The sequence below is a fragment of the Salvelinus alpinus genome, chromosome 23, assembly GCF_045679555.1.
Source record: "Salvelinus alpinus chromosome 23, SLU_Salpinus.1, whole genome shotgun sequence".
Taxonomy (NCBI): domain Eukaryota; kingdom Metazoa; phylum Chordata; class Actinopteri; order Salmoniformes; family Salmonidae; genus Salvelinus; species Salvelinus alpinus.
Window position 1 is genome coordinate 27,144,288 of NC_092108.1, and position 22,892 is coordinate 27,167,179.

The 22,892-nt window shown below is 40.4% G+C and overlaps 1 protein-coding gene across 4 annotated transcripts in view; it reads left to right on the top strand.

Moving 5' to 3' along the window:
• The window catches only part of LOC139550693 (A-type potassium channel modulatory protein DPP6-like), a 177,040-nt gene that overhangs the window by 82,195 nt on the left and 71,953 nt on the right, over positions 1 to 22,892 (top strand). The window contains exon 1 of one of the 4 annotated variants that reach the window (XM_071361770.1): positions 13,246 to 13,380. The exons of the other annotated variants lie outside the window; for them this stretch is intronic. Coding sequence (XP_071217871.1) covers positions 13,333 to 13,380 — 48 coding nt within the window. The 5' untranslated portion in view covers positions 13,246 to 13,332. Of the gene's footprint in view, positions 1 to 13,245; positions 13,381 to 22,892 lie in introns of those variants that run through there. 4 annotated transcript variants of the gene reach the window in all.

The window sequence follows — 22,892 nt, forward strand, 5'->3', positions numbered from 1 at the left end:
CTACTTTTGATAGATTTAAACAAACAATATTGGAATCACCATGGTCACAACCAAAAACTGTCAACTCCATCTGCCTGATTAAGATGGGATATGAATTTTGGTTCAAATATGTTACATTTAATTAGGTTTTAGAGTCTGTCATAAAACTGACGAAAAACAAAATTGCTACTGTGTATACTACTTAAAGAAAACATCAACTCTGTCAGATCTATGTCTAACGTCTCCTCCATCAGAGTGTTGAAAGATCTCATGGAATGGTTATGTTTTTATTGGGGATTTTCAAATTAATAATTTTCCATATTTTACAAATGTTTAAATTGAACTTTTATTTGTAGAGACAAAAATATGTCTGTTTTGAGGTATCTGTTGTCAACTCTGTTGTCAATATTGTTTGGTCAATATTCTGAAAACCTATTTTAATCACTGTTCTGCACCATCGTTGAACAATTGAAGTACACTGAACAAAAATATAAATGCAATATGGAACAATTTCAAAGATTTTACTGAGTTACAGTTCAGATAAGGAAATCAGCCAATTTAAATAAATTCATTAGGCCCTAATCTATGGATTTCACATGACTGGGAGTACAGATATGCATCTGTTGGTCACAGATGCCTTTAAAAAAAGGTTAACCAGTCAGTGTCTAGTGTGACCACCATTTTCCTCATGCAGTGCGACACATCTCCTTTGCATATACAGTGCATTCGGAAAGTATTCAGACACAGAGACTTTTTCCACATTAGTTATTTTACAGCCTTATTCTAAAATTGATTAAATTGTTTTTTCCCCCCCTCATCAATCTACACACAACCCCATAATGACAAGCAAAAAAAGGTTTGTATACATTTTTGCACATTTATTAAAAACAAAAAACAGAAATAACTTATTTACATAAGTATTCAGACCCTTTACTCAGTACTTTGTCAGCAATTACAGCCTCGAGTCTTCTTGGGTATGACACTACAAGCTTGGCACGCCTGTATTTGGGGAGTTTCTCCCATTCTTCTCTGCAAGGTTTCCTCCAGACGTGAAGCTTGGCATTCAGGCCAAATAGTTAAATCTTGGTTTCATCAGATCAAACTATCTTGTTTCTCATGGTCTGAGAGTCTTTGGGTACCTTTTGGCAAACTCCAAGTGGGCTGTCTTGTGCCTTTTACTGAGGAGTGGCTTCCATCTGGCCACTGTACCATAAAGGCTTGATTGCAGAGATGATTGTCCTTCTGGAAGGTTCTCCCTTCTCCACAGAGGAACTCTGGAGCTCTGTCAGAGTGACCATCGGGTTCTTGGTCACCTCCCTGACAAAGGGCCTTCTCCCCCGATTGCTCAGATTGGGTGGGTGGCCAGCGAGTCTTGGTGGTTCCAAACTTCTTCCATTTAAAAATTATGGAGGCCACTGTGTTCTTGGGGACCTTCAATGCAGCAAAAATGTTTTATCTTTTCCCAGATCTTGAACCTCAACACAATCCTGTCTTGGAGCTCTACGGACAATCCTTCGACCTCATGGCTTGGATTTTGGTCTGATATGCACTGTCGACTGTGGGACCTTATATAGACAGGTGTGTGCCTTTCCAAATCATGTCCAATCAATTGAATTTACCACAGGTTGTAGAAACATCTCAAGGATGATCAATGGAAACAGGATGCACCTGAGCTTGAGTCTCATGAATACTTATGTAAATAAGATATTTCTGTTTTTTATTTGTAATAAATTAGCAAAATGTTTAAAAAAAAACATTTTTGCTACGTCGTTATGGGGTTTTGTGTGTAGATTGAGCATTTTTATTTATTTAAGGCATTTTAGAATAAGGTATAACGTAACAAAATGTGGAAAAAATCAAGGGGTCTGAATACTTTCCGAATGCAATGTAGTTCAGGCTGTTGATTGTGACCTGTGGAATATCGTCCCACTCCTCTTTAATGGCTGTGTAACGTTGCTGGATATTGGCGGGAACTGGAACATGCTTTCGTACACGTCGATCCAGAGCATCCCAAGCATGCTCAATGGGTGACATGTCTGGTGAGTATGCAGGCCATGGAAGAACAGGTCATTTTCAGCTTCCAGGAATTGTGTAGAGATTCTTGCGACATGGTGCCATGCATTATCATGCTGAAACATGAGGTGATGGCGGCGGATGACTGTCACGACAATGGGCCTCAGGTTCTCGTCACGGTATCTTATGCATTCAAATTGCCAACGATAAAATGAAATTGTGTCCGTAGGTCCGTAGCTTATGCCTTCCCATACCGTAACCCCACCACCACCATGGTGCACTCACTACACCATACACGATATCTGCCATCTGCCCGGGAACAGTTGAAACCAGGATTCATCCATGAAGAGCACACTTCTCCAGCGTGCCAGTGGCCATCGAAGGTGAGCATTTTCCCGCTGAAGTTGATTACGACGCGGAACTACAGTCAGGTCAAGACCCTGTTGAGCACGATGAGAGCGCAGATGAGCTTCCCTGAGATGGTTTCTGACAGTTTGTGCAGAAATTCTTTGTTTGTGCAAACCCACAGTTTCATCAGCTGTCCGGGTGGCTGGTCTCAGACAGTCCCGCAGGTGAAGAAGCAGGATGTGGAGGTCCTGGGCTGGCGTGGTCTGCGGTTGTGAGGCTGGTTGGATGTACTGCCTAAAATGACTTGAGGCGGCTTAGGGTAGAGAAATGAACATTCAATTGTCTGGCAACCACTCTGGTGGACATTCCTGCAGTTAGCATGCCAATTGCACACTCCCTCAACTTGAGAATGGCATTGTGTTGTGTGACAAATCTGAACATTTTAGAGTGGCCTTTTATTGTCCCCAGCACAAAGTGCACCTCTTTAATGATCATGCTGATTAATCAGCTTCTTGATATGCCGCACCTGTCAGGTGGATGGATTATCCTCGCAAAGGAGAAATGCTCACTAACAGGGATGTAGACAAATTTGTGCACACAATTTGAGAGAAATAAGCTTTTTGTGTGTATGGAACATTTCTGTGATAATTTATTTCAGGGCAGCAGCTACTCTTCCTGGTGTCCAGCAAAATTAAGGCAGTTATACAGTTTTAAAAACATTACAATACTTTCACAACACACTGTGTTCCCTCAGGCCCCTACTCCACCAATACCACATATCTACAGTACAATATCCATGTGTACCTGTGTGTATAGTGCGTATGTTATCGTGTGTGTGTATGCATGTGTCTGTGCCTATGTATGTGTTGCTTCACAGTCCCTGAATTCCATAAGGTGTATTTTAATCCGCTTTTTAAAATCTAATTTTACTGCTTGCGTCAGTTACTTGATGTGGAATAGAGTTCCATGTAGTCATGGCTCTATTTAGTACTGTGCGCCTCCCATAGTCTTTTCTGGACTTGGGGACTGTGAAGAGACCTCTTGTGGCATGTGGGGTGTGTATGGGTGTCTGAGCTGTGCGCCAGTAGTTTAAACAGACATCTCAGTGCATTCAACATGTTAATACCTCTCATAAATACATGTAGTGATGAAGTCAATGTGTCCTCCACTGTCTCCTCCACTCCTCCACAGCCAAGAGAGATTGACATGCATATTATTAATGTTAGCTCTCTGTGTACATCCAAAGGCCAGCCGTGCTGCCCTGTGCTGAGCCAATTGCAATTTTCCTAAGTCCCTTTATGTGGCACCTGACCACACGACTGTACACTAGTCCAGGTGCAACAAAACTAGGGCCTGCCTTGTTGATAGTGCTGTTAAGAAGGTAGAGCAGCGTTTTATTATGGACAGACGTCTCCCCTTCTTAGCTACTGTTGTATCAATATGTTTGACCATGACAGTTGGTCAGGGGTTATTCCAAGCAGTTTAGTCACCTCATCTTGCTCAATTTCCACATTATTTCTTACAATATTTAGTTGAGGTTTAGGGTTTAGTCAATGATTTGTGCCAAATACAATGCTTTTAGTTTTAGAAATATTTTGGACTAACTTATTCCTTGCCACCTACTCTGAAACTAACTGCAGCTCTTTAAGTGTTGCAGTCATTTCAGTCGCTGTTGTACAGTAGCTGATGTGTATATAGTGTTGAGTCATCCGCATACATACACACTGGCTTTACTCAGTGTCATGCCAGTAACATGTCGTTAGTAAAGATTGCTACGTCTAAGGGATAATGTTTATGAATGTTGTTTTATGTTGTAAAGCTAGTAAAACATGGCAACATGTGAATTAAGCCGTGGAGCATTTAATAGTGCTATAAAACAAAACAAAAAGAGGTTTGGAGATTTGTATTACATATTTGAAAAATCTGTTAGAATTAAACAGGCCTTTAAACACTTCTTGGACAATCATTGTAAAAATGAAATGGCTTTCATGGTGTCTGACAGAGTTTACATGAATTAAGAGGTTTTTCCTTTAGATCGTGTCATAGCTCAATCTTTGGTCTATCAAAATATGTATTTCAAATTTTGTTACTATTAAGACCAATATTTGTTGATTATTCCATCTTTCAAGAATCCCTGAGCTCTAAAATAGCAACATTTTCTCTCTGCCTCATGGCAAAATGTGTCAAATAACATGAGATTAGTTATAGTACTACGCCCCTGCCCAACAGTCACAAAAACTCTTATATAAATGTAGCCGCCTACAGTATACACCTCAACATTAGCGATCTGACATGCTGTATTCCATGGAAATTAGACTATTTTCCAGTCTGATCAACTGTAGGCTACTAACAACAGCAGCTGCATAGTCTAGCCAACTTTGCACCCTGTTCCTCTGGGCTGGCCAGGGTAAACAAAGCGGTAAGGTTGTATATTTATAGCCCATTTGTTTGTGAGAAAATGTGAATGGGATCTTTTGGTTTATATTCAAACTTGGGCTGACTAGGTTACCTAGACCTTTTCAATTCAAAATGATTAACTGCAATTAATCAATAAACACAATAGCTGACATAGACTGTGAGTAAATGTTTAATTAGGCCTACAGTTGCATTGGGCAGGACTACATGATGCAATCCTGCATAAAGCAAACTCAGCCCTGTGAGTTTTATTGTCCAATCATGTTGCTTTTTCTGTGTCTGTGTATAGGTAACCTCATGTAGCAGGTGTAAAAGAAACGCCTTAAACTACACTAGATCCCCTACATACTGGTCTTGACGAGAAGGAAAAAAAACAGTCGTAGGTTCTCTTCTGCACTGTTCAACCAAGTGTCACCAGGTTAACGTCCAAAAGCGGAAGTTGCGTGCGTCACAGGTTCTCTTTCCATTTCCCCTGAAAACCGGAACATCTGGTTGTATGGGAGTCTGTACAGGATTATAGGAAGCCCCCCTAGTCCTTCTTTAAAATGTCATTCATATGAACAAGTACCAGGTTGATGCACTTTGACAGGGATTTCATCATCCCCAAGGCCAGGAGTTTTTCCAGGAGTTTTTAAAAACCATGTGACCCCCTACTCCGGGACATGTGTTTTAGTTTGGTCTGTAGAGAAGAGGAACTGTATTACCAATTGAGAGAACTGAGGATGACAGTGAGAGAGGCTTTCAAAACGTAACACACAGTTAGATAATTATTTTTTTAAAGGATTAAATCTGATATAAATATAATTCTTAGTCTACACAGTTGAATTGGCCTACACCGGATTCTCCTTTATTCCATGCATATCCTACATTTGTTTCTGTGGTTATCCTTCTTCCTTCCTCTCCCTGAACAGTAATTACTGAGGACATTTTGTATGGATGTATTCCTCGTCATGCCCTTGACTCTGCCCCAGGATATATTTAGCTTCCTTTCCCCTTTCACACGGCACGAACCAGGCTCTGTTAAATTGTATCTTTAGATTGATCAAGAACTTTCTCCTCCTTGAGTCTTATTATTTCATCTTATTCCTGAAGTTCTGTACATTCTTCTAGCCTGATCCGAGATTTGTTTGTGCAGGCTTGCCAACTCCTATGGTCATTGTCAGATTTGGCGTGCTATGTATTTTTTTCTGCTGTAGATAATGTATTAAGTCCTTGACCTGCTTCTGCAAAGCCCCCTGTTACTATTAATTCATATTTATCGCTGTTCTTGTGCTTACGCCATGCTAGATTACCATGGTAACTACTTGCCAATAAATAGCTTTGATTTTTAAAGGTCCTTTGACTTTTTTGTTTGACTCCTTTGTAAGCAGTTAATGGGGATGAATAAAGTTGATGAGGCTCATAAATCTGTTTTATGTCACCATAACAGCATATTCATGAGTCATGATGAAGAGGGTGTGGATCAGGGGTGGATTTATTCAGGTGAACGCTGCAGATATTTTGCAAACTGTTAACCTGTGGATACAGATTTGCTGCGAAGACTATCGTATCAATGTTGCAGGTAGAAATGTAAGGAATAGAGCTGACACAATGTCTATTCTACCTGAAAGACAAACGTATCTGTTCTACACAGTACATTTCTATCTGATTGTTTTGTAACGTTTCACACTGCTGAACAGGAATTCTTGGTATTTTGCTTCTGAAATACTTGTTCTTGTTATTTGGAGAACCTCTTCATGTCTTTAACACACTCAACATAAAAGTCACAGTGATGTACTGCTGTTTCTTCTGTCATGACTTGTCATGAGTTTTTAATAGTTTTATTGCCTTCGATATGATTTAACTGTTTTGGTTAGTAGTCTTCCTGAAGACAAATTGCAGTAAGTTGCTAAGAGGTCCTTTTGGGTAATTTTTGTTTGTCACTAAACTAGTTGCTTTGATTAAATATTCATGACAGAGATGGAAGAGATGGCACAACATCTGTCTACTCCTGGTTTTCCCCACACTAGATATGAGGATATGAGAGAAGCATGAGACGAAGAAGACATCAGTGGAGTCATAACATAAGTAAACATGATGCAGGCTGGCTCCAAGCCTGTGTTGATTTACCATGGGACTAGAGACCACACATGGGTAAGCAGACACCACTGTTTACAGTGTAAAGCTGCAATCATCAGACAAACACTTTTCACTCCACAACTGAACACACATGCACGCTTTGAAAAGTTCCTTTGTAACTGAAGGGATTCTGACATCAAACTCATATAGGCCTACCGTACAAAAAGCCATGAAATTAGCCAAAAGGTTAATGATAGCAATGAAAGTCTCCTTATTAAGATGACCATTGGATATTAACACTGCCGTGTGTGTGTGTGTGTGTGTGTGCGCGCGTGTGCGCGCGCCTCTCTCTGTGCTCACTGTGTGTGTGTGCACACGTATATGAGTGTGTGTATAAGAGACAGACACTCATGGCAAATTAATGATTTCCCTGTGAAACGCCCCTCATGGTAAAAGGGAGATAATGAGGTTGATGAAGGAGCCCTAGACTTGTTAATTACCCCTCTGTAATGACTGGGCGATGAAAAACGACCTTATTCAGACTCTTTTCAAAACTTCTCTCTCACTATCATTATTACATGACAGATGGAACCACATGTTTTTACAGAACTGAATGGACAACCTTTTAGAATACAGATGAACTGTGACAAACTATGCCGCTACTCCCCCATCTTGCTAGTTTAACCTTCTCTCTGACTTTACAGCCTCTGCCAAGGTGTAGAACAGAAGAGCTGTGGATGGGATGGAGGGTTGCTCAGTGCTATGGTAACTTGGAACAGAGAGGCAATTTAGGCAGGTGTTGTGTGCTGCCAATTGGAAAGTGTAAGTGCATGGTGTGAAAATCCAAACAGTCAGGGAAGGTCGGTCGGGGGCGGTCAGCGACGGCCAACTGGAGGGATGCCAGAGGGCAAAGGGGGCATGACAGACTATGGACTCTGGCTGGATTGGTCGGACAGCTGGCTTGGTCTGGTGGTTACCCTGGGAACACGTTGTTCCTTCCTGTAGCCACAGTATGGGAACCTTGAGACCCCTCACAACTACCTCATTGATCCACAGAGTCTAACATGGGTAGAGCTTGAAGGCACACGGTGTGTTACATGAGTGGACTGAAGATGTGCAGTGAGTTGGCGAGTTCTTTATGCAGCGATTATTTTGGCCATGAGTACGAGTACACACACATGCACCCATGTACACACACCATTAACATACAGGCCAATATGTCTAATCTTTCCTGAGAGATAGCTCTTAACATTGATTTAGCCACAGAAATTGCATAGTGTTTTTGGACATAGTTGGTTCAAAGTGGTTGTTGTCTGCAACCTGGATTGTATAAGACAGACACCCTTTGGACTGTAACACCAGTCTAGACACTATAATCCTGCTATTTATGGGATTTTACTATAGTGTGTCTTTAGTTTCTACATCAATAGCAAAAACTGCCTGGGTAATGACTGAGTGGTAATGTACAGTATCTTCACAATGTAAATGGAGTTGTCATAGGGTTGTTGAAGTAAATGTGTTGACCAACATACAGGGGTATGGCTTCCCTTGGTGATCACTGGAGGGAGCTAGCATACAGGCTGGGGCAGCACTGTGGACTGACGGATCATTGACTGACATGATGGTCAACACAAAAGGAAGGTTCTAGTGCTGTGACCACTGCTGTGTTTGTGTCCTTGGACGGAGAGGAAAAATGAATAGAAATAATCAGCTAAAATGTCGCTTCAGACAGTCAGTATGTATGCATGCTCAAACAGCTACAAAAGACTCCACTGGCCGCCACTGAACCACCATTGTTAGATTTCTCCAAGTAAATGTGAATGTCTGTCCATTTGCTCTCCGTCTCATGTGGTGCTGAAATCTGCCAGTGAAGCTGTCCATCTCATGTGGTGCTGAAATCTGTCAATGGAGCTGTCCACAGTTGGTTCTGAAAACTGCTGCCCATCACTGGTTCCTGTTTATAAGTGGAGGTATCACATACCCACACATAGCCTACAGATATTCCTCTAGTCATCTCCTCTATATGAGACAATGTACCAAAATTGGTTTGTTCCTATTTCAAGCTTCCATCACTGAGCCAGGCGTATGTTCCCAGCTCTACTCTACTCTCTAGAGGGGTGAGTTTACCATTTCCCCACAGATGACTAGGGCAAGAGGGCGGTCACTCTGCTGAGATTGGCTCTGACCTCTACAGTAATAGGGTATAGGCTTTTCATGATCGTGAGAATAGCATCAGTTTAATACAAATAAGCAGACATGCAGGCTGAACTACTACAGATGTATCAACTTAAGGCCAGGCATCACACCCTAATAGGGATGTTTCCCCCCCCTTAATCATATCACAATCAACTTTGACCAGTTGAATGTGGACACTAATATGATACTTTTTTGTATTAAAATGTTTCTGAAATATTGTTAAAATATGCAAATTATGTGAAATTATTAAATATGTGCCTATTTTCATATCACACAAATCCATTTTATCTGGCTGATTTTTAGGATCAGCCTAAATATTTAAATTTGTTAAGACACTCCAGGACCAGATTTATGCATAGCAGATTGTGGATAAATATGCTTCTGAGGCTGAGAAAAAATTGCTGGTGTGTGAAAAGAGTTTGACTTTCTGGAAATGTCAGTTAAAGACAAGTAGACTGAATTTAGACTATCAAACACCTATTTAGACCCAATCACCATCTCTTCAAACTACGTTACTACATATAGTCCCGTTTGTAACATTCTCTATGAAATGGGCCTTTACATGACGTGTGAGCTTTGAAATTATGAATGTTTTTCCATTTTAAGAGGTTACAATTCATGAAATGTTGACTGCCTTTAAGATGCAGACAACACATAAATGGGCTATATATTCCCGATTTAAGGGCGTAAAAGTTAAAAGAAACAAGAAACAAGAAAGATAAAGATAAGTGGGAGGCCATGTAACAATGGAGGGCCGTCAAACTACACAGGTCTAAGCCGAGGGAACTTATCCTCTAGTTCATTGCAAAATGAGAGGTTAAAGGAGAGCTCAGGATGCATTAATATATATTTTCATTAACTTTTTTACTTTTCAAAATACTAATATTAATGGACCAAAATACCAATAAATCCTAAAATTGATAAGTAGATGCAAAGCAATCATTTTTGCCTGAGGTGCCTGGCCTTAATATGATCACCCTTTTAAAGGAGACTTTCCTGCAATGCCAGAGATGTTTAACTTGTGGTGTATTTGAGGTTTAAAAAGTCTTCTGAAGTTTGTAATTTCCACATTGAAATTTCAGACTTGATTTTCCTTGACGAAAAATAGATCAACCCCTACAAAAAATGTCCATTTAATTACAATCCACATAATAATTCACATTTCCTGTTGGTGCAGGACTATTTCCTGCTGTAGCAAACTGTCTCACATTAAGATCCTACCTACATCTGTAAGATCTCCTTTTAAACAAGGTGTATACTGGCATAGAGATAAGGTTTCTCTATGGAGTTTACAGAGTGCGTGAGATGCAGGCAGCCCCAGTAAAAACAGTGTCTGATGGGAAGGAATGGGAACTATTTATACTACATGTGGGAGTAGTATTATGTAACATCACTTCTTAAGGGGCTGCATGGCCACACTTTATTTTCAGAGACTCGACTGTAGATGAATGCACTGTAGGATGGTATTAGTTGTGGGTGTTTATTGTGAGTATTTCATATATAAATTATACTAATTAATTATATTGCCATGTATGCATTATGGGAGGAGATGCCTACACTGCTTACTAATTAGTACAAACATCATTACAATTATTATGTTTGTTCTCTGTGGTCTTGAAGAGTAAACAGGTGTTTATTGATTGATTTGAGAGGTGAAATCCATTCAAGGCTCCTCTATTTTTCGAGACCCATGGTCTTTGTCTGCATAACTCATAAATAACAAGGAGAAAGGATAATGGTCCCCAAAACGAACCCCCATTTGTTAGACCTATCACTGTGAGTCGATTACTCTCTGGCCTTCCTCTGAATGGGGGTTTCAACAAAGGGACGACCAGATCATTGAATCAATATCAAGAATACCTTGGTCAATGGTCAGAATCACAAAAATGTATTTTGGCCAATCAGAATGTAGCAGTAACCCCACTGGAGGCCATATTAACTAGACTAAATGACCTGTATGTTTGCTGTTATCTCTTTGTCGCTAGGCAACAGTGACTAGGGTCTGGTTTCAAGGACATACTCTTTACGCATAGAGAGACTATGTCAATGCTTGTATCACTACCTTATCTGCTTGAAAAATAAAAATAGTAGCTAGCAAGATGGAGATCAGAGGTTATTTTTAATGAGTGCATTTCGCAAGTGGCTAGTTTGCATCAACTACCTTAACTAAAACCACTGCAAAGGTTTTGCCTGCAAACTTTGGTTTCGAGTCGTGACGTTCTGGCATGTCTGCCTCGTTATTTTTTTGGAGAGCTGTTTGTCTGAAGAGGACACACCGGAATATTTTCATTATCAAAGTTTTCTGTTGCCTAGGGTGACGTTTTAGAGACTGTAATTGACGTGTCCGCTGCGCTTACCTTCAGCATCTGTCTCAAGAGGTGAGGATATGTGCTCCCTCAACCTGCAGATAGAGTAGATGGTTATCAATTAAATCAGCACACAATATTATTTACCAGACCACCGGACTACATCATTGTTAGTTTATAAAGTGAGGAAAAGTCAAGAGCTCCAATCTTATAAACTTGCTGCTTACCAAATTATGCAGCACCAGTGGCTCATAATCTATAGTTGTAATGATTGCATGAGGAACTGGAGAAACTTGAAATGAGGATAATAGGCTGAATCTACTGCACAGCCAAAAGCCATTATTGAAGGTGCTGGAGATAAAATGCCAAACTGGAGAAACAGGAAAAAGTCTCCTCACACTTCCAGTAAGATCCTCATTTATTTTAATAGTATCTAAGCTTTCGGTCAGTCAACCTTCATCAAAGCAAGCTGAAAGCTTACAGGAGCTACTATTAAAATAAGTGTGGATCTGACTAGAAGTGTGCAGAGACGTTTTCAAGTTCTTCTAGTAATGAATAGAGGAGAACCTGAAAAGCATAAACACTAATAACTAAGATCATGTAACAACTCACATTCTCATTCTTGAAACTTGAATCACCTTCCCCAGCAATGCAGACCCGTGTTTCTATGTGAGCATGTGTCCATGCGCGCCATTGCTGGCAATAGGGCTGGGGTGCCGGCTGCTCAAAGTGAGCTGAATAGGTAGACACATCAGGTCTCAGAGCGGAAGGCTCCTCAGTCCTCACAGCTCATTGTGCAGTGGGGAGGAGGAGAGGGCTGATTGGCAGACTTCTAAAATTAGGCTCTGTGGTTGAAGGAAGAAACGTGTGCTCCCATGGGTACCGCGGAGGCACAGGGACTCCAGGACAATATAGAGGGCAAAACGTGGTTCAACATGAATTAGCCTTGAGCAAGAGCTGTAAGCGTTAGGAGGGAGAAAAGCAGGAGAGGGGTAGGAACAGTGCCAACATTAATTAACAATGTCAATGTGATCAAAATGTTAGGATTGTCTAATTAGTTGGGCTTAATTGTGTTACAGAAAATAAATTAGAGGTTTTAAGACAGACAAATGTATAACTTTTTTAAAGAAAGTGCATTGATGGTGGTTCCTAGTTTTGTGGGTGTGTAGTATAATGTTTTCTATTTTTATGCATGTTTGTAATTCTGGCTTTCAATTCCAACCCTATTTGCATAGTTGCCTCATTTGGAGAACACCTTGTGTAGATGAATCTTTAGTTCAGTGCAAAATATTTAATTATTCATAAAGTAAAAGAGAAGAAATCTGACTGACAACACTGTTTATTTTGATAGCCTAACTATTTCACTTTTACCTTCACGTTTGATCCACCATATTATTACTGTAGGAGGATATTGGAAATGCATTTTTATTACACTTTTTGGGGTCAAGTTTCAACAGTCATCTGCAGCAACACTGGTGCAGAAGTGGTCAGAGAACTGGTTGAACATCAGATGTGATGATGATGGTGATAATAATAACAATAATAATGGTGAAAGCTGAATTGCTCGACCACCCACCAAATGTCACTTTCTCTGTGCTGAAGCGACTGCCAGTGCCATATGCAGTCAGCTGCAGCGATGATTGCTTTACCAAATTATACTCGTTGTCAAAACAAGAAAAGGCGTCCGTCCGTGTGACATCTCGGGGATTGGTGTGAAGTTGAGCGCTCTCTATCTCTCTCTCTTCTCTCTCTCTTTTCTCTCTCTGTTTTCTTTCTTTCTCTCTCTCTCTCTCTCTCTCTCTCTCTCTCTCTCTCTCTCTCTCTCTCTCTCTCTCTCTCTCTCTCTCTCTCTCTCTCTCTCTTCTCTTTCTTTCTCTCTCTCTCTCTCTCTCTCTCTCTCTCTCTCTCTCTCTCTCTCTCTGCATTGAAATGTAAAGCACGGTACGGTTCGCAGCACTCCGCACCTGTCTGTTCAGGACTTGACAGCTGTGATCTCTACGCTGTGTAGTTAGTTATCATGACTACTCCCAAGGAGCCAAATGCAACTCAAAAGCAAGAAGAGCAGGTATGGAATGTTTTACTAGTGTATGGGTTATTCATAAATCGTAGACAAATATGTTAATAAACTATTTAAAATACATTTTAAGAAACTACACCATTTATTCAAGACATGGTCAGGATAATCTACAGATGTTTGCTGTGACAGTGAGGGCTGAGTCTGATCCTTTTCGCTGCTCACTGACAGACAGTTTATAGCTTAATAGATGTATTTATTTCACCTAACATTAGAGAATATCTTGTCATGCAGACATCGGGAGCTATTCGAGCTTTCTTCTGTCTTTACAGTTTACATTTTAGTCATTTAGCAGATGCTCTTATCCACAGCAATTTACACTAGTGAGTGCATACATGTTTTTCTCTTTTCTCACAGTAGTCTGCATGTTGAGTTGTATACAATGCCATGAGAATAATTTTGAAGCTTTTCTGTGAAAAAGGACAAAAAGGAAACACAATCTTACCCAACCTGATGCTAATATATTGCTGGTCATTGATGTCAATGTTCACTTGTAAGACATGCAACATCCTCATCAGTTAACATTTGCATGGACCATTGTAGACAAATTAAACATTTATTTATAACTTGAGGGTTTTTGTTGGTGGTGGCTGAGTAAGGGTCATGGCTCATGGCGGAGTCATTGTGTATATAGGCAAAACTTTGGAACTTCTGTTTGAATATTTGATGGGTTTTTAATGTAGAAAATATGAGTGAGCATCCTGTATATTGTATACTTGTCAAGGCCAATAAAGAACCATCATTGATTTGTTGCTTATAGACAACAGGATATCAGTGTGAAAATGCTTCAGGACCAATGGCAATCGTTCCGTGTGACCTTAAAGACCATCTTGCAAGTTAAATCTGGTTAAATTGTTCTAATTAAAATGTAATATACAGCCCTTGCAGATGGCAATTCAATATACATTTATTTTTTTCTTCCAATTTCCCACCTGGGCTGCTAGAAAGAAAATGTGTGTGACGCATATGCACTAGTAAGCAACACCCCCTCAAGTGCATGACGAAGCCTGTGATTTTGCCTATTTGTTCAGGTGAAGACCGTGCAGACGGCTCTGGCTAGCTAGCAGTGATTCTGATGTAGGTTTTAAGACAAGACCTCTGGGTAGTTTTGAATGGATATTTCCGTAATGTGTCGGCACTGATGATGTGTTCCTGGATGGGATTAACATGTGTGCTGAGTAGCTTCAGCAGAACATCTCATGAACACAATCACATTTCAGTATGACTGTTTGATTGATGAAGGGATGACATTCTGTCTGTCTGTCTGGAGATTAGTCTACAGTACATACGTCCCCAATTTCCCATCAGATAGTGTTAATTGAACTTCTTTTCAATATTCTTGTGAGTTTCTGTATCATAGACTTAACCAGAGGTGAAATAATATCTGAACTAAATAAGTGTTTGACACAATAAACTCTGTTTCTCTGTAGCTGCCGGTATGCAAATTGGAAGTCAAAGGAACATCTTGCTAATAGTCTTTCGATTTGTACTGGATCCTTCAAAGATCAGCCAGTGTGGGGAGTCTCTAGATGTACTGTATCTATTTCTTCAGAGGTTGTGCCCAACACTCGCTGAACATTCCGGTAATCAAGACTCAAGAGAAAGGTCAAAGTCAGTTGTCAGGGTGATAGTTTTCTCCTGTTCTAATGAATACTCCAGGCTTGCATCGTACTGGCTATTTGCATTCTCAACTGGAATATTCAGCAAGCTTAAAAAGGATTAGACTTTACAAATAAATAATAGGCTATTTAGTATTTATTAGGATCCTCATTAGCTGCTGCCAAGGCAGGATTAAAACAATTACATTAAAACACAACAGCCTACATAATAAATAAAACAATACATCATACAAGACATTATTACTATATTACACTACAACACTACAATACTACAATATTGCTGTGTGTGTGTGTGGAGAGTGCATGTGTTAGTGTGTGTGCGTATGTGTGTGTGTATCCGCGTTCTACCATGAGGTTTTATGTTTTTAAATTTGATTTTACTGCTCACTTGAGTTACTTGATGTGGAAGAGAGTTCCATGTGGTCATGGCTGTATGTAGTATGGCTGTATGCGTTTTCCAGCATCTGTTCTGGATATAGGAACTGTGAAGAGACCGCTTGTGGCATGTCTTGTGGGGTATGTATGGGTGTCTGAGCTGTGTGTTAGCTGTTTGAACAGACAGTTCGGTGCATTCAACACGTCAATACCTCTCACAAAGACAAGTAGTGATGCAGTCAATCTCTCCTACTTTGAGCCAGTATTAAAGGCCAGCGGTGCTGCTCTGTTCTGGGACAACTGTAATGTGCCTATGTCCTTTGTGGCACTTGACCATGTAACTGGGTAGTAGTCCAAGTGTGATAAAACAAGGGCCTGTAGGACTTCAGAGCAGTGCTTTATCACAGACAGACCTCTCCCCATCTTAGCTTCCTTTGCATCAATATGTTTTGACCATGTCAGTTTACAATCTAGGGTTACACCAAGCAGTTTAGTCTACTCTAGCTGCTCAATTGCCACATTATTCATTACAAGATTTACTTGAGGTTTCAGGGTTAGCAAATGATTTGTCCCAAATACAATGCTTATCGTTGTTGATATATTTAGGACTAGCTTATTACTTGCAGCTCTTTGTTATTGAACTCCATAGATGTCTCTTTGTTCAGCTAGATAACTTTGCTGTCTTTTTCTGTTCTCTCTCTCGTAACTTCTTCAAACTCTGTAAGGTCTGAAATCTGGATGGTACTGTACATTTGAATCATTTAAAGGCAGAGGATGGGGTAAGGGTGATAGACTAGAGACACATCTCAATTCTTCACTGGCTAGCCTTATCAGCTCTGTGCTTCACAGCTAACCGCCAATATTCCCATGAATACTAAATAGTAGCTAGCTAGTTAACACTGGTGCATTTTTGTTTCTGAAATCATATCAGAGAATGAGCACACACACACACACACACACACACACACACACACACACACACACACACACACACACACACACACACACACACACACACACACACACACACACATAGATAACTGTGTGTGTGCAGTGTCTCAGGCCTTTCTACAGGCCACACATACAGTTGCTATTCTCATCTTACCTTTGTGGATGCAGAGGCATAGAGCGTATTTATATCTCCCACTCACGCTCCTCTGAAACCATGCTACCTTGTCTTCAAACAACACCCTCTCTTGTTTTTGGATGGAAATATTGGTAATTATTGTGTTGTGTCGCAGAAATCATTCTTACAATTTGGCATTATCCCGGTCTATGCCAGACTTCTATGGTGAAGTTAGCTAACCTTTTGCCAAAATATGATAGCTGCCTGTCTGTGCCTTCTGTCTGTGCCTTCTGTCTGTTGCCCTGTGCAGGTAGCTGAGCAAGGATAACCTTCTCAATACAGTGCATTTGGAAAGTATTCAGACCCATTGACTTTTCCCACATTTTGTTACATTACAGCCTTATCCTAAAATGGATAAAAAATACATAAATCACCATCAATCTAAACACAATATCCCATAATGACAAAGCAAAAACAGGTATTTAGAAACACAGTGGCCTCCATCATTCTTAAATGGAAGAAGTTTGGAACCACCAAGACTCTTCCTAGAGCTGGCCGCCCGGCCAAACTGAGCAATCGGGGGAGGAGGGCCTTGGTCAGGGAGGTGACCAAGAACCTGATGGTCACTCTGACAGAGCTCCAGAGTTCCTCTGTGGAGATGGAAGAGCCTTCCAGAGGGACAAACATCTCTGCAGCACTCCACTAATCAGGCCATTGTGGTAGAGTGGCCAGACGGAAGCCACTCCTCAGTAAAAGGCACATGACAGCCCGCTTGGAGTTTGCCTAAAGGCACCGAAAGGACTCTCAGACCATGAGAAACAAGATTATCTGGTCTGATGAAACCAAGATTGAACTCTTTGGCCTGAATGCCAAGCATCACGTCTGGAGTAAACCTGACACCATCCCTACGGTGAAGCATGGTGGTGGCAGCATCATGCACTGGAGATGTTTTTCAGCGGCAGAGACTAGTCAGGATCGAGGAAAGATGAACGGATTAAAGTACAGAGAGTTCCTTGATGAAAACCTGCTCCAGAGTGCTCAGGACCTCAGACTGGGGCGAAGGTTCACCTTTCAACAGGACAACGACCCTAAGCACACAGCCAAGACAACACAGGAGTGGCTTTGGGACAAGTCTCTGAATGTCATTGAGTGGCCCAGCCAAAGCCTAGACTTGGACCCGATCGAACATCTCTGGAGAGAGCTGAAAATAGCTGTGCAGTGACACTCCCCATCCAACCTGACAGAGCTTGAGAGGATCTGAAGAGAAGAATGGGAGAAACTCCCCAAATACAGGTGTGCCAAACTTGTAGCATCATACCCAAGAAGACTCGTTGCCAAAGGTGCTTCAACAAAGTAAAGTGTCTGAATACTTATATAAATGTGATATTTCAGTTTTTATTTGTAATAAATTAGAGGGGGAAAAAATGACATACCTGTTTTTGTTTGTCATTATGGGGTATTGTGTGTAGATTGATGAGGGGAAAAAACAATTGAATCCATTTTAGAATAAGCCTGTAACCTAACAAAATAATGATTATAGTAAGGTGTCCTTTTTAGAACCTGATTATAATCCACCTTATGTAACCCTAAAGTGGCTCAGAACCACTCCTCAGGTTTACTGTTCATTTATTGTACCCTCAAGTTCTGTCCCATACACTCCTAAGCTTTTGATTATCAACTTCCTGCCATATATCAATCTGTTTTAATGTTGGGAAGAATGCAGTCTTGTCTGACAGTTTTCACAGGGGCTTTCATTTGAAAAATAATAGAATATGAAGTTAGAGAGGTAAAGTTACCCCTGAAGATACCATGTAGCACTGCTGCCTCCCCTTAAAGCTGGAGTCAGTAATGGTGAAACTGCCACGTCCGTTTGTGATATTACAACAAAGAAATTACTTCAAACAATATTATTTGTTCCTTTGAAATCATTGCACATCATTGCATGCGCAATAGAACAGCTGAATATATAAAATTTTTTACACATTGTTGAATGCTCCTCCTGTTTCATAAACAAAACAAAAACAATAACAAATGTACTGGGGCCAACCGTAGCACTGTTTGCCCCTAATGTGGATTCCAGATTTAAGGTTTCCAGTACACTTTGAAGAGTCACTCATCTTTCTCTTCACAAAGGTCATTATTGTCATCTTAGATTTTCAATCACATTAAAATGTGTAGTAGAAGATGTATTCCTGTTTGGTCCAAGACAATTAAAGGTCTGCTCCAAAAAGACCAAACAACAATTGATGCGTACACTGACTATACAAAACATTTAGAACACCTGCTCTTTCCATGACATAGACTGACCAGGTGAATACAGGTGAAAACTATGATCCCTTAATTGATGTCTCTTGTTAAATCCACTTCAATCAGTGTGGCTGAAGGGTAGGAGGACAGGTTAAAGAAAGTTTTTATTCCATGAGACAATTGAGACATGGATTGTGTATGCGTGCCATTCAGAGGGTGAATGGGCAAGACAATATTTAAGTTCCTTTGAACGGGGTATGTTAGTAGGTGTCAGGTGTACTGGTTTGTGTCAAGAACTGCAGCTCTGCTGTTTTTTTTCCATGCTAAACAGTTTCCCGTGTGCATCAAGAATGGTCCACCACCCAAAGGACATCCAGCCAACTTGACACAACTGTGAGAAGCATTGGCGTCAACATGGGCCAGCATCCCTGTGTAATGCTTTCAACACCTTGTAGAGTCCATGCCCTGATGAATTGAGGCTGTTCTTAGTGCAAAAGGGGGTGAAACTCAATATTAGGAAGATGTTCCTAATGTTTGGCGTAGTGTAGCCTAGTGTAGCTCCGAAGAAAAGCCCAAATGTCAGTCTTCTCCTCCTCCTTATTCTTTACAATTCACTGTCTGACTCTTTAGATGATGAAAATACCTTTTCGTCCAGTTGAAGTTCTTGAGATGACATTCTGGTGTTATCAGTGGCACTCAGTGGTGTTGTCAGTGGCACTCAGTGGTGTTACCAGTGGCACTCAGTGGTGTTACCAGTGGCACTCAGTGGTGTTACCAGTGGCACTTAGTGGTGTTGTCAGTGGCACTCAGTGGTGTTGTCAGTGGCACTCAGTGGTGTTGTCAGTGGCACTCAGTGGTGTTATCAGTGGCACTCAGTGGAGTTATCAGTGGAACTCAGTGGTGTTACCAGTGGCACTCAGTGGTGTTACCAGTGGCACTCAGTGGTGTTACCAGTGGCACTCAGTGGTGTTACCAGTGGCCTCACTTTTAAGCAGCAAGATTTCTCCTTCTAAAGCTTTACCTTATATTATCTGATAAGACTATAATGTGTGTGCCCTCCAAAACGTGTTCATTGTTACCTCTTCTCAAGTACATCAAGGTGATGCCTTATAACATCTTTATCCCCCAACGCTCATTGAGAAGTGTGTTGCTTCCTACACATTTGCAAAGATGAATTACCCAGAGGATTTATTTATTGATCTTGATTATTATACATTCCATAGAGAGCATGCTAGATTCCTCTCTGTCTGTTATTCTAGTCCCCCAAACATAGCAATAAGCTTTTAGAAAGTTCATCCAGCAATAGCAATTACATAGTTACCTCTGAGCAAACGTTGCCCCCCCCCCCCCCCCCCTTAACATGCATCTTTAACCTCACCCTAGAATGTAATTAAATCTCTAAGTTGTGGAAATCAGCATTTGTCCTACCTCATTTGAAAGGAGGTGATGCCACTCCACTGAATAACTATTGGCCCATATCTAAATAGTCTGTTCTGGCAAAGGTATTGAAGTCCCTAGTCAATAAGCAGCTTAAGGTCTACCTCCAGGAAAATAATATTGTGAGTGGTATGCAATCAGATTTTAGGTTTAGCCCCAGAACTGTCACATCAACTTTGAAGGTTTTGAATGATATTCACTGTGCTTTGGATAAGAAGCTGCATTTTATATCTGTATTCATAGACTTACCAAAGGCGTTTGACACTGTGGTCGGTACTGTCTTGGTGCAGAGATTGGAGTGTATTCAGATTACTGGTCATGCTCTAGAGTGGTTTGTGAACTACCTGTCATATTGAACCCAGTGTGTTAAGGCAGGTTGTTGTATGTCGGACATTGTAGAGTTGTGCTCGGGTGAGACAGATTATTTTTATGTAGATGACACTGTTCTCTATTCAGGTGGCAGCAGTTTGACTTCAGCTTTTTGAGAAGAATCAAACAGCTTTTAACGTCATTTAAAACTTCTTATGGCTGCAATCCCGGTAACAGGATGATATGACAACAGCCAGTGAAAGTGCAGGGCGCCAAATTCAAAACAACAGAAATCTCATAATTAAAATTCCTCAGACATTCATGTGTCTTATACCATTTTAAAGGTAATCTTGTTGTTAATCCCACCAAAGTGTCCGATTTCAAATATGCTTTTCAGCGAAAGCACCACAAACGATTATGTTAGGTCACCACCAAGCCACAGAATAAGCACATCCATTTTTCCAGCCAAAGATAGCAGTCACAAAAAGCACAAATAGAGATAAAATGAATCACTAACCTTTGATGATCGTCATCAGATGACACTCATAGGACTTCATGTTACACAATACATGTATGTTTTGTTTGATAAAGTTAATATTTATATAAAAAAATCTGAGTTTACATTGGCGTGTTACGTTCACTAGTTCCAAAAACATCCAGTGACAGTGCATAGCCACATCTATTCAACAGAAATACTCATCATAAATGTAGATGATAATACAAGTTATACACATGGAATTATAGATATACCTCTCCTTAATGCAACCGCTGTGTCAGATTTCCCAAAAACTTTACGGAAAAAGCAAACCATGCAATAATCTGAGACGGCACTCAGAACTATAGTCAAATTAGCCGCCACGTTGGAGTCAACAGAAACCAGAAATTACATGATAAATATTCTCTTACCTTTGATGATCTTCATCAGAATGCAGTCCCAGGAATCCCAGGTCCACAATAAATGCTTGATTTGTTCAATAATGTCCGTTATTTATGTCCAATTAGCTACTTTGGTTAGCACGTTTGGTAAACAATTCCAAAGTCACAAAGCGCGTTCACTAAAACATGACGAAATGTCCAAAAGTTCCGTAACAGTCAGTAGAAACATATTGAATCAATCTTTAGAATGTTGTTAACATAAATCTTGAATAACGTTCCAACCAGAGAATTACATTGACTTCAGATGAGCGATGGAACGGAGCTCCCTCTTATGTGAACGCGCATGGTCACCTCATGGCAGTGGTGACTAATTCTCCTCTCACCCGGCCCCCCTTCACAGTAGAGTCATCAGACAAAGTTCTACAGACTGTTGACATCTAGTGGAATCTAGTGAAAACTCATCCATATCTCGCTGGGATTTCAATGGAAGCTTGGTTGAAAATCCACCAGCCTCAGAATTTCCACTTCCTGTTTGGATATTTTCTCAGGTTTTTGCCTGCCATATGAGTTCTGTTATACTCACAGACATAATTCAAACAGTTTTAGAAACTTCAGAGTGGTTTCTATCCAATACTAATAATAGTATGCATATATTAGCAACTATGACTGAGGAGCAGGCCGTTTACTCTGGGCACCTCTGTGCACCTTTCATCCAAGCTACTCAATACTGCCCCTGCAGCCATAAGAAGTTAACAGAATTTGTATGATTTAATCTTGTTCGGAATTCCTCTAAAACAAAATGCATGCTATTTTCCAATACTAAACACTCTGAAAACCATGTAATTACCTTGGAAGGACATTCAATAGAGAACGTCAAAACGTCCAAATATCTGGGAGTTTGTTTCAAATTCTACACTGAAGGCTCTTGACTCTGTATCTTACAGCCCTTCGTTTTGTCACCAATCAGAGATGTCTAACTCTCCATTGTGATCTCTACAGTGCTCTCTGGTGGACATTACTAGCAACACGCAGGGTCAAGCACTGGTACATTCTTATTTATAAGGCCATTTTAGGGAAACTGCCATTTTATCTATCCTCTATTCTTGCTCAAAACACATTCAAGTTCAGATCTCAATCTTGTGTTGTGCTAACAGTCCCAAAAATGTTTACAGAGCATGGATAAAGGTCATTTCATTACTCAGCCCCCTGATTTCCCTCCAAGCCAACCCAAAACTCCAGAACCTGGTGTTCAAAGTTCAAGGGACAAATAGATGAACAGGTTGTTGGAGCATGTAGTTGTTTCTAATTGTCACCCGGTGTCATTGGTTTGCGTTGCCTTATGTAAGAAATCATGTTCAGTGGTGGAAAAAGTACCTTGATAGAAAATGACTCAAGTAAAAATGAAAGTCACCCAGTAAAATTCTACTTGAGTAAAAGTATTTGGTTTTAAATATAATTAAGTATCAAAAGTAAATGTAATTGCTAAAATATACTTAAGTATCAAAGGTAAAAATCTGTAAAAATTCCTTATATTAAGCGAACCAAACGGCACCATTTTCTTGTTATGTTTTATT